This window comes from Cotesia glomerata, unplaced genomic scaffold (genome assembly GCF_020080835.1).
Source record: "Cotesia glomerata isolate CgM1 unplaced genomic scaffold, MPM_Cglom_v2.3 scaffold_11, whole genome shotgun sequence".
Classification (NCBI taxonomy): domain Eukaryota; kingdom Metazoa; phylum Arthropoda; class Insecta; order Hymenoptera; family Braconidae; genus Cotesia; species Cotesia glomerata.
The window spans coordinates 1014835-1029568 of record NW_025401443.1 but is presented as its reverse complement, the minus strand read 5'-3'; the positions used below and the strand labels follow the sequence as shown (position 1 = coordinate 1029568).

At 41.9% G+C, this 14734-nt stretch overlaps 1 protein-coding gene across 1 annotated transcript in view; it reads left to right on the top strand.

Annotated features, from left to right (window-relative positions):
* Positions 1 to 12677: 12677 nt before the first annotated feature.
* Positions 12678 to 14734, top strand: part of LOC123273588 (lachesin-like) — a gene marked incomplete at its 3' end in the record, with an annotated part of 449749 nt that continues 447692 nt past the window's right edge. Inside the window, exon 1 of the mRNA XM_044741027.1 lies at positions 12678 to 12806. Coding sequence (XP_044596962.1) covers positions 12678 to 12806 — 129 coding nt within the window. The remainder of the gene's footprint in view (positions 12807 to 14734) is intronic.

Below are 14734 nucleotides of genomic sequence, written 5' to 3'. Positions count from 1 at the left end.
TTGTACTTAGTTGTAGCTGCACGACTAACATGAGGGTTATTATAAGCGTATTTTTTTGTCGCCTTTCTATGTACATCAGGATTACGATGAGTGTAATTTAAAGTGACTCTTTTTCTCCTTTTTTTTCCCATTTGATTGAAGGGAATTCACATCATTAATAACTGATTCACTTGAACTTTGTAATTCAACGTTAGGAATTAATCGAGGTAGTAAAACTTCCGCTAATATATTTTCTTGAGTTTGAGGCACTAAAAATGATACATTTTCATCACTTTGTTTATCATAATTATCACTATTTAAATTTAAACACGATGAAGCAACGTTAGGAATTAATTTATGCGATAAAAAACTCATTGACACATTTTCTTGAGTTTGAGGCACCGAAAATAACACATTTTCTCCATTTTGTTTTACACTACCCCCACTTATATAGTTATTACCTGTAATTTTTTATGCAAGCACCGAAAGATAAACATCGTAGTGACCATTATTATCATGCCCCGTAAAACGTAACCTTTTTACACCTCGAATTGCTTCACCAACCGAAGCTATAATGCAATCACCTTGATACACTTCAAACCGATATGGAAATATCTCTGCGGCTGCCATAATTTCACAAATAGATCCATATGTGTTTCGTTTAGACATTTCGGTAAAGTATAAACCTACTGAATCATAATTCTCGCCAGATGACATAACAGTATAAGATTTAAATCTATCCCAGTTGTTAATGACATGAGAAACAATTATATTTCTCATTTTATTATCCATTAATACATTACCGTAAACCAGTAAAGATAAAGAAGAAAATAAACATGCTCCATCACCATTAATTGTTATAACATTAAAAGGAGTAAGTATTCAATCTATCAAAATATATTCTACATCCATTATGATGAATATATATTAAACAATTTTTTCAATTGTGCTTTAAATATTTATCGATAATAAAATACTATGTTTATTTCAAAATATACTTAAAAAAAAATTAAATTTACTGAACTGAAAATTAACAGAAGTTCGTAATTAAAAACTATTATCACATTAAATTTAAAACGTAAATTTTAATGTAAATTGATAAAATCAGAATTAGTAAAGTAATAAAAAATTTTTTGATAAATTTAAATAAACACTCACCAACTGGAAACTTTAGAAAAAATGATAGAAAAATTTTCATGAAGACTTACTTGAATTCAAAACAATAAAGAAAATATAATTGACATATACTCAATTGAAGTAACCATTATAAAGAATGGATATCTTAATTATTTAAATTAGCGTCGAATACGTATAAATACCAAAATTTTTGAAATTATTAAAATTTTTCTTTGTAAATATCGTGACATCGATTTATTTTTGACATTTATTCATTTATTCTCTCAAGCATATCATGATATAATTCATTTATCTAAAGCCAACTTCAATATCATTATAATTATAATTCATTTTCGATTACTAATAATTATTAGTAATCGCAAATGAATTAGTTACAATAAATTGCGTCAAATACCATTTTATGATTATTAATAATCTCAGATTCATTAACTTATAGAAAGTGTGTTTGAAATAAATAAAATTGAATAGTTATTATTATTTGATATACTCTTTCCGATCTCTAATAGTTTTATTATCGTTTTATGTTCAAGTCTTCAATTCAAAGTTAATCGCGTACTTCACACAACATTTTTAACATCCCGCTGAAAAATCGGGAAGCTATTAATTTTACTCCGTTTTTCGAAAATCGAGTTTTTAACGGATGTTGACGTTTTGAGGTCCTAGGAAGTCTCCCCGAATGTTTCCGCGGTGATGTCCGTATATCTTTATGTATGTGTGTGTGGCCGTATGTAAACCTCTTATAACTTTTGAATGGCTCGACCGATTTGATCGCGGTTGGTGCCATCCGAAAGGGCTCGACCAAACTTAGATTTTAAATACAACTTAGACCGATTCGAACCGGTATATTTTGAGAAATCTCAAAAATACTACAGAAAAAAATTTTTTAAATGTGGTTTTTATAGAATTACTTTTAAACGACTACTGATCAATTCCAAAAACTAATCAGCTCTCAACATCAAGAAACCACGTCGATCGCCGCTAGCCCGGTCACAATCGATTCATTCGTTTGTGAGTTATCGTTGTCGAAAAAAAAAACAGAAAAAAATATTTTTAAATGGGAAAAGGAACCCCCTTTGAGGCTAATTTATAATTGAAATTAAAAATTTTTTTCAGCCGAAAAAAATTTTTTCTTACCCTGAAGAAACTTTTATGATGTCAAGCAAAAAAAAAAAATTTCAAAAAAATCACCCTAATATACATAGTAAATTAACCTCACGTTTACTTATTAACAAAACCTATCACCGTACCCCTTTAAATTACAATGAAATTAAATTATTCATGTAAGACTTATAAATTGAAGTTATTGGTTTTACCCCGTTATGTAAAAAACGAGGTTTCAACAGATCTCGACGTTTTGAAGCCCTAAGAAGCTTTCCTGACTATTTTTACGATGATTTCCGTACGTCTGTATGTATGTGTGTGTGTGTGTGTGTGTGTGTGTGTGTGTGTGTATGTGTGTGTGTGTGTGTGTGTGTGTGTGTGTGTGTGTGTGTGTGTGTGTGTGTGTGTGTGTGTGTATATATATATATGTAAACCTCTTATAACTTCTGAACGGCTTAACCGATTTGATCGCAGTTGGTGTCAAGACCTTCAAAAGGTCTTCGCCAAACTTTGATTTCCTATGAGTTATAACCGATTTAGACCAGTCGATTTTGAGAAATTGCAAAAAAAGTAAAAAAAAAGTTGTTTTTTTGCATTTTCTTAAAATATCTCTGAATTAGCTGAACTGAACGACTTCAAGAACTAATCAGCTCTTAACCTTGAAAACCCGCATTGATCGCCACCTAGAGCGTCAGAATCAGTTGATGCGTTCGTGAGATATCGTTGTCGAAAAAAATCAAAAAAAGTGTTTTTTTGATTTTGATTTTGATTTTGAAAAAAGTGCCCATATTTCTGCTCCATAAAGCAGTACCAAATGGACTACTTCTAGAAGAACTCTTCTCTTTTTGGTTCTTGGTCCCATTGTGTTGGTCATGATTCTTGCTAGGCTAGACACCGTCGTGCTGGCACTGGCAAGGTGTTCGCGGAAAGATAGTTTCTCGTCTATCATTACCCCTAGATAGCGCAGAGCCCTTGTTGACGTCAGTGTTGTTCCTTCCATGTCCACAGCGAATGGATTTGGGAACCATTTTTGACGTGTCAGAACAACCATCTCGGTTTTATGCTTGGCGAGTTTCAGGTGGTGTTTATCAAGCCAGGTCTCGACGGCGTCAATGGTTTCCCGAACCAGTAATTCGGCCTCTTCTACGCTGTCTACTACTATCGTGGCCGCAACGTCGTCTGCAAAGCCCGTTAGCTCTACTTGCTTTGGTAACGAGATTTCAAGAAGCTCGTCGTAGTTCGCATTCCATAGATCGGGCCCCATTATTGAGCCTTGCGGTACGCCAGCCGTTATGGCTTATTCTTGTAGGCCTTCCGTAGTTTCCGTTATTAGCTTTCTTTCGTTCAGGTAGTTATCGAATAGTGCCAGATTCTCTGGCTCCGCGTCAAACTTGTGCTCCAGAGTATCTAAAATGTTTCTCCAATTTACGCTGTTAAATGCGTTTTTGACATCTAGCGTGAGGAGAAGACATACTTTACGAGCTTTGAGGCTACCAGACCATGGTTGTGTTGCCGTCATTATAACTTTCTCGATCGCTCCGACTGTCGAACGACCTTTCCGGAAGCCATGCTGGTTAGTGGCATAACCTCCAGCACGGTCGATGTCGTTGCGAAGTCTCTCTTGTATGAGCTTCTCGAGCAGTTTTCCAGCAATGTCTAGCATACAGAGTGGTCTAACCGACGAAGGTGTTACGGGGGTTTCCTTTCCTTTGTCTAAGAAAACCAATCTCTGCCGCTTCCAGACCGCGGGGAACGTGCCAGTTGCCAAGCATACGTTATATGTGTTCAAGAGTATGTCTGGATATTCCAGGGCTACAATCTTGATCACCGCTGCCGGGATGCCATCAGGTCCAGGTGCCTTTCCTGTTTTGAGTGACTTGGCCGCGTCTTGTAGTTCCTTAGTTGTGAAGGGTGTTCTCTTGCTGTTTTTAGCGTAGTGTTTTTTCCCCCGCGGCGGGTGTTTGGAAAAAAGCTCCGCTACAATGCTGTCCATTACGGCAGGAGACTTCGGCGCTTTTGGTGAAGCCTTTCCAAGTCGTTTGGTGACAATTTGGTAGGCTTTGCCCCAGATGTCTTTGTCGAGATCAATACAGATCTGTTTCCGCAATATCGCTTTTCTTGCTTTAATGGCTCGGTTTAGCGTCTTTTTGGCCTGCTTGTACTCTTTTGAATACAAGTCCTCGCTTGGGAAGCGTTTCGCAGCTCTCGTTGCGCGGCGACGTAGCTTATGACATCTTTTGCGAAGTTCTGCTATGTTTGTTGACCACTAGTACGCCAGCTTGTGAAAACTCCTATTTTTCAGCTGCGGCATAGGGGCGTCACTAGCGGCAGCAATCTCCTTCATCATATTTAGCACTGACTTTTCCGTCTCACTGCAGGTATGCGGAGTCGGGTTATTCTGAAGGATAGACCAGCTACGTGCAAGTGAAGCTCGCAATGCCTCTGGATCAAGCCTTCTGGCATTCCACTTCCGCTTAGAAAGGTCGCGTTGTAAAACCGGAGTAGATGACAACTCAACGTTGAATGTCACAAACTGGTGGTCACTGCCAATATTCTTCGGATACAGTCCAGTCTTCGATCATGTTGGCAGTCCTTGGAGTCGCCAACGAAATATCGAGGATGGACTCTTGGTACTCTGGTCTTCTAAAGGTCGTGGTGCTCCCGGTGTTCAGCGCTATGAGGTCGATTCTAGCCGTGACGTCAGCGACCTCGTTACCTCTGGTGTCGGAGAAAGCAGCGCCTCACTCAGCCGATTAGCGTTGAAGTCTCTGGCTACGATGACTTCGCCGTTGAACTTAGTGACCGTATCTTCTATATTTGCCAGTTTCTGTAGGAACACACTAATCACTTTGTTACGTGAGAGATAGACGCTCATGAAGTAGGTTGTGGGAGTTTGAATCCAGACAAAACCTGATCCACTTCCACTATTGTTGACGGTAACGTTCTTTGTGTTCACAATCCAAATTGCTGCCGTGCCAGTTTCGTCTGTGAACCATGTTTCACTTTCGATGTTTAGATATTGCTCGCAGATAAAGCAGACGTCAATTTTATCTTCAAAGACACGCTGGCGCAGCAGGTTTTGCGCCAAGGCACACCTATTCAGGTTGCCTTGTAGTATGCGTGTCATTTCTGCCCTCTCTTGGCTTCTGCAAGAGTGCTGTGCGAAATGCCCTGCAAGCTGCAGTGCCAGAAATATGGCATAGACCATCCTGGGCATCTTTGTCCGGAGCACAAAGGAAGCATTTTGGCTTCTCCGTGCAGTTTACGGCCTTGTGGTTCTCTCCGCCACATTTGTAGCAGCACCTGCTTCTGTTTGGTCCCGCACACTGGCGTGTTTGGTGTCCAAAACTAAGACATTTAAAACAGCGGGTTACTTTTGCAACTGGGCGTATACGATAGTTTACCCAACCGATCATTATATGGGCCTTGTCAAGGGCCTTAATCGCACTGGCCTCGTCTACTTCACCAAAGGCTGCCCGATTTCCTCGTGGTGTGGGTTTTGTCAAATTTACCCGTTTGACCTCCAGGCTGTCAGAGAAAAATCAGGAAGTTATTGGTATTGACCCGTTTTGTAAAAATCAAATTCTCATCAGATCTCTACGTTCTGAGGTCCTAGGAAACTTTCCTGACTACTCTCGCGAGGGTGTCACTATGTCTATGTGTGTGTGTGTGTGTGTGTGTGTGTGTGTGTGTGTGTGTGTGTGTGTGTGTGTGTGTGTGTGTGTGTGTGTGTGTGTGTGTGTGTGTCAAAACGACCATCTCGGTTTTCTGTTTGGCGAGTTTCAGGTGATGCTTATCGAGCCAAGTCTCGACGGTGTCGATGGTTTCCCGAACTAGCAGTTCGGCCTCTTCCACGCTGTCCGCCACTATAGTAGCTGCAACGTCGTCTGCAAAGCCTGTTAGCTCTACTTGCTCTGGCAACGGGATTTCAAGAAGCTCGTCGTAGTCTGCGTTCCATAGATCAGGCCCCATTATTGAGCCTTGCGGCACGCCAGCCGTTATGGCGTATTCTTGTGGGCCTTCAGTAGTTTCCACTATTAGCTTTCTACCGTCAAGGTAGTTGTCGACTAGTGCCAGATTTTCTGGCTCCGCGTCAAACTTGTGCTCCAGAGCGTCTAAAATGTCTCCCCAATTTGCGCTGTTAAATGCGTTTTTGACATCTAGCGTGAGGAGAAGACATACTTTACGAGCTTTGAGGCTACCAGTCCATGCTTCTCTCGCTGTCTTTATGACTTTCTTGATCGCTCCGACTGTCGAACGTCCTTTCCGGAAGCCGTGTTGGTTTGCGGCAAAACCTCCAGCACGGTCTATGTCGTTGCGAAGTCTCCCTTGTATGAGCTTCTCGAGCAGTTTTCCAGCAATGTCCAGCATACAGAGTGGTCTAAACGACGAAGGTGTTATGGGGGTTCCCTTACCTTTGTCTAAGAGAACCAATCTCTGCCGTTTCCAGACCACGGGAAACGTGCCAGTTGCCAAGCATGCGTTGTAGGTGTTCAGGAGTATGTCTGGTGTGTGTGTGTGTGTGTGTGTGTGTGTTTTTTTTTTTTTTTTGTAGGGGGGGGAATCCTTTTTACGGATTCTAGGCATAGCTGTTTGGCCTGGATATGTGGCGACTCGACGCAGCGTCATACTAACTCGACACTAACGCCCCTACCCACTAAACCCTAAACCCCTTTTCCTTCTTTCCTCTAATCCCTCATGGAAACCGCCGTCAGGCATTACTTCGTGAAGGGAGGATCTAGCTACTGCTCTTCCTTCTGGTGGCTAAGGTGTTAACTATCTTCCTTCTATCTTTTGCTATTTGCTCTTTTTCTTTCGGTGGAACGCAAGTCTTTAAGGACTTCTGTTGCAAACGTGTTGGTAGCGTTCCAGGCAGCTTCTGATGACAACATTGCTTCTACTAGTGAATCTGGTTGCATTCTCTGGTTCAGGATCCTCTCCAGTTCTTCACGCTGTGGATCGAAACGAGGACATACAAAGAAGACGTGCTCCGCGTCTTCAGCAGCTCTTGGGCAGGACGGGCACTCCGAAGAGTCATCGTGCTTAAAGCGGTGTAGATACTCTCGAAAACACCCATGTCCCGACAACATCTGCGTAAGATAGTAATTGACCTCACCGTGATTCCGGTTAAGCCAAATGTCGACCCGAGGTATGAGACGGTGCGTCCACCTACCCTTCTCTGCAGCATCCCATTGTAGTTGCCATCGGCCTATGCTCTTCTGCCGTTCTTCAATTCTAAGTTCTTCCGGGCTCAGTGCAGTTGACCTTTTTCGTTGGTAAAGGGCCCGTCTTTCCTCTGCTAGAACTCTAAGAGGTAGGGTTCCAGCAATGACGCACACTGCTTCTTCTGATATAGTGCGGAAGGCACTAGCTACTCGTAGGGCACTCAGTCGGTATATTGGTCCAGCTTTTCTCCATGATTCTTGGGTTTCCAGTGCATCAGCCCAAATGGATATTCCGTAAGTGAGCACTGATGTGACTACTGATGACAATAGTAGCCTCCTGCTCTGCATTGGGCCTCCGATGTTAGGCATCAGCCGTGCGAGACTAGCCCTTACTACTGACGCTTTGGCACTGACATGTTCCACCTGCTGTTTGAAGTTGAGTCGTGCATCCAGCATCACTCCCAGATAACAGATAAATGGTTGTGATGTGATTTCTTGTTCTCCGACTCTCAACTTGATGGTTTCTACCGTTTTTCTGCTGGTGATGAGCACTGCCTCGGTTTTATGCTTGGCTAGTTGCAAGTTCATCATGTGCATCCACAAATTGACTCGTCTGAATGTAATATCAAATGCCATTTCTATCTCTTCGAGGTGCTTTGCGACAATCACGACAGCTACGTCATCCGCATATGCTACAAGTTTGACTCCCGTAGGCAATGCTATTCTCAGGAGGCCATCATACATGATGTTCCATAGCAGAGGACCTAAGACTGATCCCTGTGGCACTCCTCCGGAGATTTCGTACACTTCCGTACCATTCGTCGTGTCATATTTCAGGAGCCTGTTCGTGAAGTAGCTCGCTACTATTCTGCGAAGGTATCCTGGTATGTTTTTTTCTTCTAGAGCCCGCATAACGCAGTCCCAGTTAGCGGAATTGAAGGCATTCTTGATGTCCAAAGCAGCCACCAAGCAGTATTTCTTCTTTCCACCTTTCCATCTCGTTCCGGCGATTGCATCCTTGGCTATATCAACAACCAATTTGATAGCATCCAGAGTTGACCGTCCTTTTCGGAAACCAAACTGGTTCTCTGCTAGGAGTGGATCGACTAAAGCCTCTATTGTCTGATGAATTATGCGCTCGAATATCTTGCCGGCCGTGTCTAACATGCAGAGTGGTCGGTAGGATGACGGTTCTTCCGGCGGCTTTTTCCCCTTCGGAAGTAACACTAGCCGTTGCTGTTTCCACTTCTGGGGAAAAGTCCCTTCCTTCAGGCATGTATCGTAAACGTCCAGGAATAATGTTGGTGCTGCCCTAAGGATTGATTTCAGAGCAATATTAGGAATTCCGTCCAATCCCGGCGCCTTATTATTCCCTACTCGATTTCCTGCCTCTATCAACTCGTCCAACGTGATAGTTGGGATGTCTTCAGAATTGAGCTGCTCCAACTTGCAGGTGAATACCAGCTGTTGGGGAAACAACGTAGTAACAATCTTCTCTAGGAGTTGTGGACACGTAGGTGATGGCATTGGTTGGCATTTCAAGTGGGTCATAACCACCTTATACGGTCTGCCCCATGGATCTTTCTCGACTTCTGCGACCAGTTCCTTCCAGCAACGTCTTTTGCTTTCTTTGATGGCTCTGTTCAGTTCTCGACGGGCCTTTTATACTCTGCCAACAGCTCTGCGGAGTTAGATCGTCTGTAGCCACGCTGAGACTTTCTTCTTTTTAAGACACTTTGAGCGTAGAATGCTAATGTGATCGTTCCACCAGTGCATTGAAGGTCTTGAATTTATGCGACGTTTCCGAGACATACTAGCGTCGCAAGCCTGGGTGACTCTTCTCATTAGGTCCTTGGTCTTCTCTTCAGCAGTTTCTACGATGATCGGATTGCAGTCTAAGGCTACTACTAAAGCAGTGGGGTCGAGAGACTTAACTTTCCACCCAACCGCGCTAGCGCTCCTGTTGTCTCTTGTTAGTTTCTGGCCAGTTGATATTTCCCATAGTATCGCACTATGGTCGCTGGCTGTATAGATGTTCAATACTTTCCAAGAAAAACCTATTCGAGCTAAGCAACTGCTGACAAATGTAAGGTCGACAGTTGAGTTTGCCTCTCCTTTAGTATACGTTGGCGTGTCACCGGTATTAAGAAGGATCACGTCCAGAGTGGCCATTGCCTCGAGAAGTGCTTTTCCACGTGTATTAGTGAACTTGCTGCCCCAGTCTGTTGCCCAGGAATTGAAGTCACCAGCTATTGCCACGGGAAAGTGTTTTCTTGCGTCCTCAGTTAGCCGATCAAGGAAGTCTTCAAAATGGTCATTAGAGAGACTAGGTGGTGCATAGCAACTGTAGAAGCGGATGCCATCTACCCATGCTGCTACGAAGCCAGCTTCTTTATTGTTGACTGTTCTCTAAAAAGGACATTTACCGCAGGACCAGATGACGGCTTTGTTAGTGTTGTCAGATTCCCAGGGTTGGTTACTCAGATGTCTATAAGGCTCACTTATAAGTGATGCATCTGCCTCTAATTCGCGCACAGTTTGCATGAGCAGGTCATGCGCAGCCTCACAATGATTGAGGTTGAGCTGCACTATCTTCATGTTCTTGGCTTCGTTATCTTCTGGAGCGCTTCTTGGAAGATGGGGCATCTGTTCGTGCCTGCATGGTGAGCCGCCTTTTCTACGCCGTGCCGTTCAAAGCACAGTGCACATTTAGCTGGATTTTTACAATCAGCAATTTTGTGTCCTTCTTTTCCGCACCTTATGCAGAGTTTAGACCGGTTGACTTCGCTTTTGCACTGCGATCCGAAGTGCCCAAAGTGCCAGCATTTGAAGCATTGTATGGGTCTCTTCGTTGCTCTCATTCGGCAATTAGACCAGCCTATCCTTATTTTGCAGTTTCCCTCCAGTAACTTTTGTGCTGCAGCTGCTGGTAGTGACACTGTGGCTGTCTGTGTACCCCTAAAGGCTTTACGGATCTTGATTGCCTCTAGTGGGATTTCACAACTTTCTCCAGCTTCCCTTTTTAGAGCGGTCTGAATATGCTCTTTCGTCGTGTCGTCATCGACATCTCGGATCTCGATGGTCTCCTGTCGCCCTTTGCAAATCACTTTGGCCTCCTCCTTAAGGATGTCCGCGATCGTCTTTTGCAGACCTTGGCTTTTGTCAGTGCTCTTCCTCGAAATCGTGATCAACAAGTCCCCACTTCTGGTCTTGTTGATCTTATCCACAGTTGAACGAACCTGCTCATCTGGGACGTCCTGCTTTATACGACGCAGAATCTCGGCATACTTTGTTTTCTCGGCCGGGCGGATGATCAGTACGTCGGGTCTGATCCATTTGCGTGGTTTTTTCTGCTTAGGCTCTGGCCTGGGCTCCTTCGGCGGCTGTTTTGAAAGTTGCTCTCTAGCTAGCCTTCTCTTCTCCTTCTTAAACTGTACATTTTCCCAGTCAGTCGTCTTCTTGGTTTCGTCGCCCTGCCCTGCCAGTCGTTGGAGAGGGCTTTTTTTCAAGTCCTTCTTCTTTGTGACTTTGTCGGTTGACTCTGGCGAATCTCGGTCCTTTCTCTTTCCAGACCTTGTGTCAGTTTCACCCTTGTCCTCAGCAGCAGATTCACCGTCACCGTCGGCTCCAGTGTCCATTGCTTCTTCCGTCTCAGTTTCAGTTTCAATGCGGCGTCGTGATGACTGCCATTCCTCGTCCAGTTTCTTGAATCTTCCAAGAGCATTGACCACACCGGTTGTCTTGGTCTTTATCTCCTTGTGGATATTGACCTTAGTTTGGACAAACTCTTGCAGCTCAATGGTTAGCTTCTCAAGGCGCTCCAACGCTTGCGTTCTCTTCATGTCAGCGCTTGCTTCAATCGCTGCTTGTTGAGCATGAAGCCCGTTTCTATTCATGTTTGTTTCCTGTAACTTACTCATACTTTTTTGATTTACCAGCGCGTCGTACGGAGTGGAGCGGGTTGCCATAACTAGGAACGGGTGTACCCTCGGAGATAGTACTCCTACCCCAGTTCCCTGAGGCCTAGCCGACACTTAGCCAGTCCCGGAATACACGGACGGACTAGACTCGCTCGGAGCGGTGAAGATTCCGATCTCTAACACTCACTGCGTACTTCCTGATCGAGGCCCGAAGTGGCTGGCTCCTGATCCACTGCTGCAACTTACACCTCGGTAGAGCAAGCTCACATCAGCCGTGGCCTGCATCGTCGGAAACTACGATACAGGTTCCGGTCACTCCCAGTGGGTCACAGCAGAGAACGATCGTCTTGTTAGGTCAGTTAGTGCAACCAACCCATTAAAGGGGAGTTTTGTCCACGGGAGCGTATTTTGTTTGGTTATTTTGCTTGGCTCCTACCCGCTGTACCTCATCAACTAAGAGATTAAGTGTCATCCAAGGACAGCGAGCGTTCTCCCATCCGCTCGGGGAGACGCGCCCGGTAGCAGTACCTCGTTCTGCCCCGAGGTGTGTGTGTGTGTGTGTGTGTGTATATGTGTGTGTGTGTGTGTGTGTGTAAGTATGTAATCCTCTTATAACTTTAAAACGGTTTGACTGATTTCATTGTTGTTGGTTCCATTCGAAAGGGCTCGGCCAAACTTAGATTTTGAATACAATTTGGGCCGATTCAAACTGGTAGATTTTGAATAATTGCAAAAAAACCACAAAAATTTTTTTTTTCAAATGTGGTTTTTTTAGAATAACTTTCAAACGGCTTTATTGATCGATTTCAAAAACTAATCAGCTCTTAACCTTAAAAAACAACGTCGATCGATGTCAGTCTGGTCAAAATCAGTTGGTTCGTTCGTGAGTTATCGTGCAGGAAACAAAACTAAAAAAGTGTTTTTTCGGAATTACTTTCAAATGTCCTGTTCGAACAATTCAAACTTAAGGATTTTTCACGAGGCTTTAAAAACTGCGTCGAATTTCGTCAACTGTGTAAAAATTGGTTTATTCATTCAAAAGTTTTTGAGGTTTGAAAATTAAACAAATAGTGTTTTATAAAACATTTATCAGACTTTTGCGGTCGAAGAGCTCAAAAGCATAGGAAAGCTGTCTCTTCGAGCTCGGAGAGGAATTGCAACCTAAAAATACCATTCTCTCTACGGAAAACATCCTCGGTACTTTGGCGCTCCGTTCACAACGGATTTGAACGGATCTTGGCGCCAGACTATACCGAGCCTATATAAATATTTTTCTATCCGTCCAAGGTCAAGTGCTTCTTAGATATCATTTCGTTTATCACCTTAACAATTTATTAGAGATGTAAATAATATAAATTTTATTATGTGCGTAACCATGTTTAATTTAATTGCAGTGAGTAATATACCAGAACCAGAATTTTTAGAAGAAATTGGAAACACAACTGTACCAGCAGGACGCAACATCAAATTAGCTTGCAGTGTCAAAGACCTTGGTACATATAAGGTAATGACTGTGATAAGTTTTCATTACAATCGTACAAAAATTATAGATATATGTTAATTTTACAAACTATTGTATGAATCGTTCAAAGTTATGTGGGTAATTAATACATATGCTTCTTCCTTAATCAATAGAGGCGTTTGATCTCTCCAGAATATGAATTATTACCAATAACCAAGAAATCTTTACATGTTCAATAAAAAATTCTCAATAAATATAAGTCATACCAAATAAAAAATACATAAATTATAAAATGCACAGTTATTTCTGAACTTCGCTTCGACTGTTACCTTTGGAGAATTTAATTCTAATCCTTTAGACAAAATTTAGTCAGACGGTTAACCAAAAAGGCCATTCCTACAACTGTCCACTAATTTCGAATGGAAATTACTCCAAATTTTATTTACAATGACGATTTTGAACTCTTCAAGCTTCAAGGGGAATTGTTGAATACTCTTGAGCTCTTTAATATAGTTATTAAAAACTATCGATGCCAAAATGATCGTTTGAACGTACAGTTTGCCCAATGAATATCTCCAGTATATAGTTACACAATTAGAAAAGACATCTTGATCAAGTCAAAATCTCTCTACCTTGCTTATCTTTTGAACCAAAAACAAAATACGCACTTTATTTGAAAATAAAAATTCTTAGTTTTTTAAACAAACAAAAATGTTTCCACTGACAATTTTAATTATAGATGAAAAACGCCTTATTTTTAACTCAAGAAATACTCTCTTTGCCTCTAATTTGACTTTAGATTATTTAATGATAAGGTAAAAGCCCCAATAGATGATCATGTACCAGTATATGATCACTCCATGTATTTGTATACCTATATTTGTGAATATAGATATACAAATACATGGAGTGATCATATACTGGTACGTGATCATCTATTGGGGCTTTTACCTTACTAATTTAAAAAAAAAAACTTTCTTGAGAAAAGAAATTTTAGGCTTCGAAAGTATTGATAAAAAATTAGGAAAACGGTTGACCCTGAAGGCCATCCCTGCAACTTCCCAATAATTCCATACCTAGGCGTTTAAAATTGCACTTATGATGTATTTGAGCTCTTCGAGCTCAAAAATACAATTTATGTGTTACTTTGAGCTCTCCGAGCTCAAAGATCTCTTTGAGCTATGCTATACTTTTGAGCTCTTCGAGCATAAAAATCTTATCAAAGATCGAAAAAACTACGATTTTTAAAATTTTCAAACTGCTATAACTTTTGAATGAATCAACCGGTTTTCATGCTGTTGGCGGCAATCGATGAAGTTTTTTGAGCTCTATAAATAATTTGAAACAAAAAAATTGATCTGAAGAAACTTTTCGAATTATTACAAAAAAAACTTTTTTCGACAACGATATCTCACGAACGCAACAACCGATTCTGACGTTTTTAGTGGCGATCGATGCAGGTTTTGAGGTTAAGAGCTAATTAGTTTTTAAAGTCGATCGGTCCAGCCAATTCAGAGATATTTTAAGAAAATGCAAAAAAACAACTTTTTTTATTACTTTGTTTGCAATTTCTCGAAATCGACTGGTCCAAATCGGTTCCAACTCACAGGAAATCTAAGTTTGGCGAAGACCTTTCGAAGGTCTTGATAGCAACTGCGATCAAATCGGTCAAGCCGTTCAGAAGTTATGAGGCTTACATACACACACGCACACACACACACACACACACACACACACACACACACACACACACACACACACACACATACATACATACACACACATACAGACTTACACACACATACAGACTTACGGACATCATCGTGAAAATAATCAGGAAAGCTTCTTAGCGCTTCAAAACGTCGAGATCTGTTAAGACCTCGATTTTTGCAAAACGGGGTAAAACCGATAACTTCCTGATTTTTCGAATATCTTCGACTTTCTAAGCGGGAAGTTAAAAATCCGATACG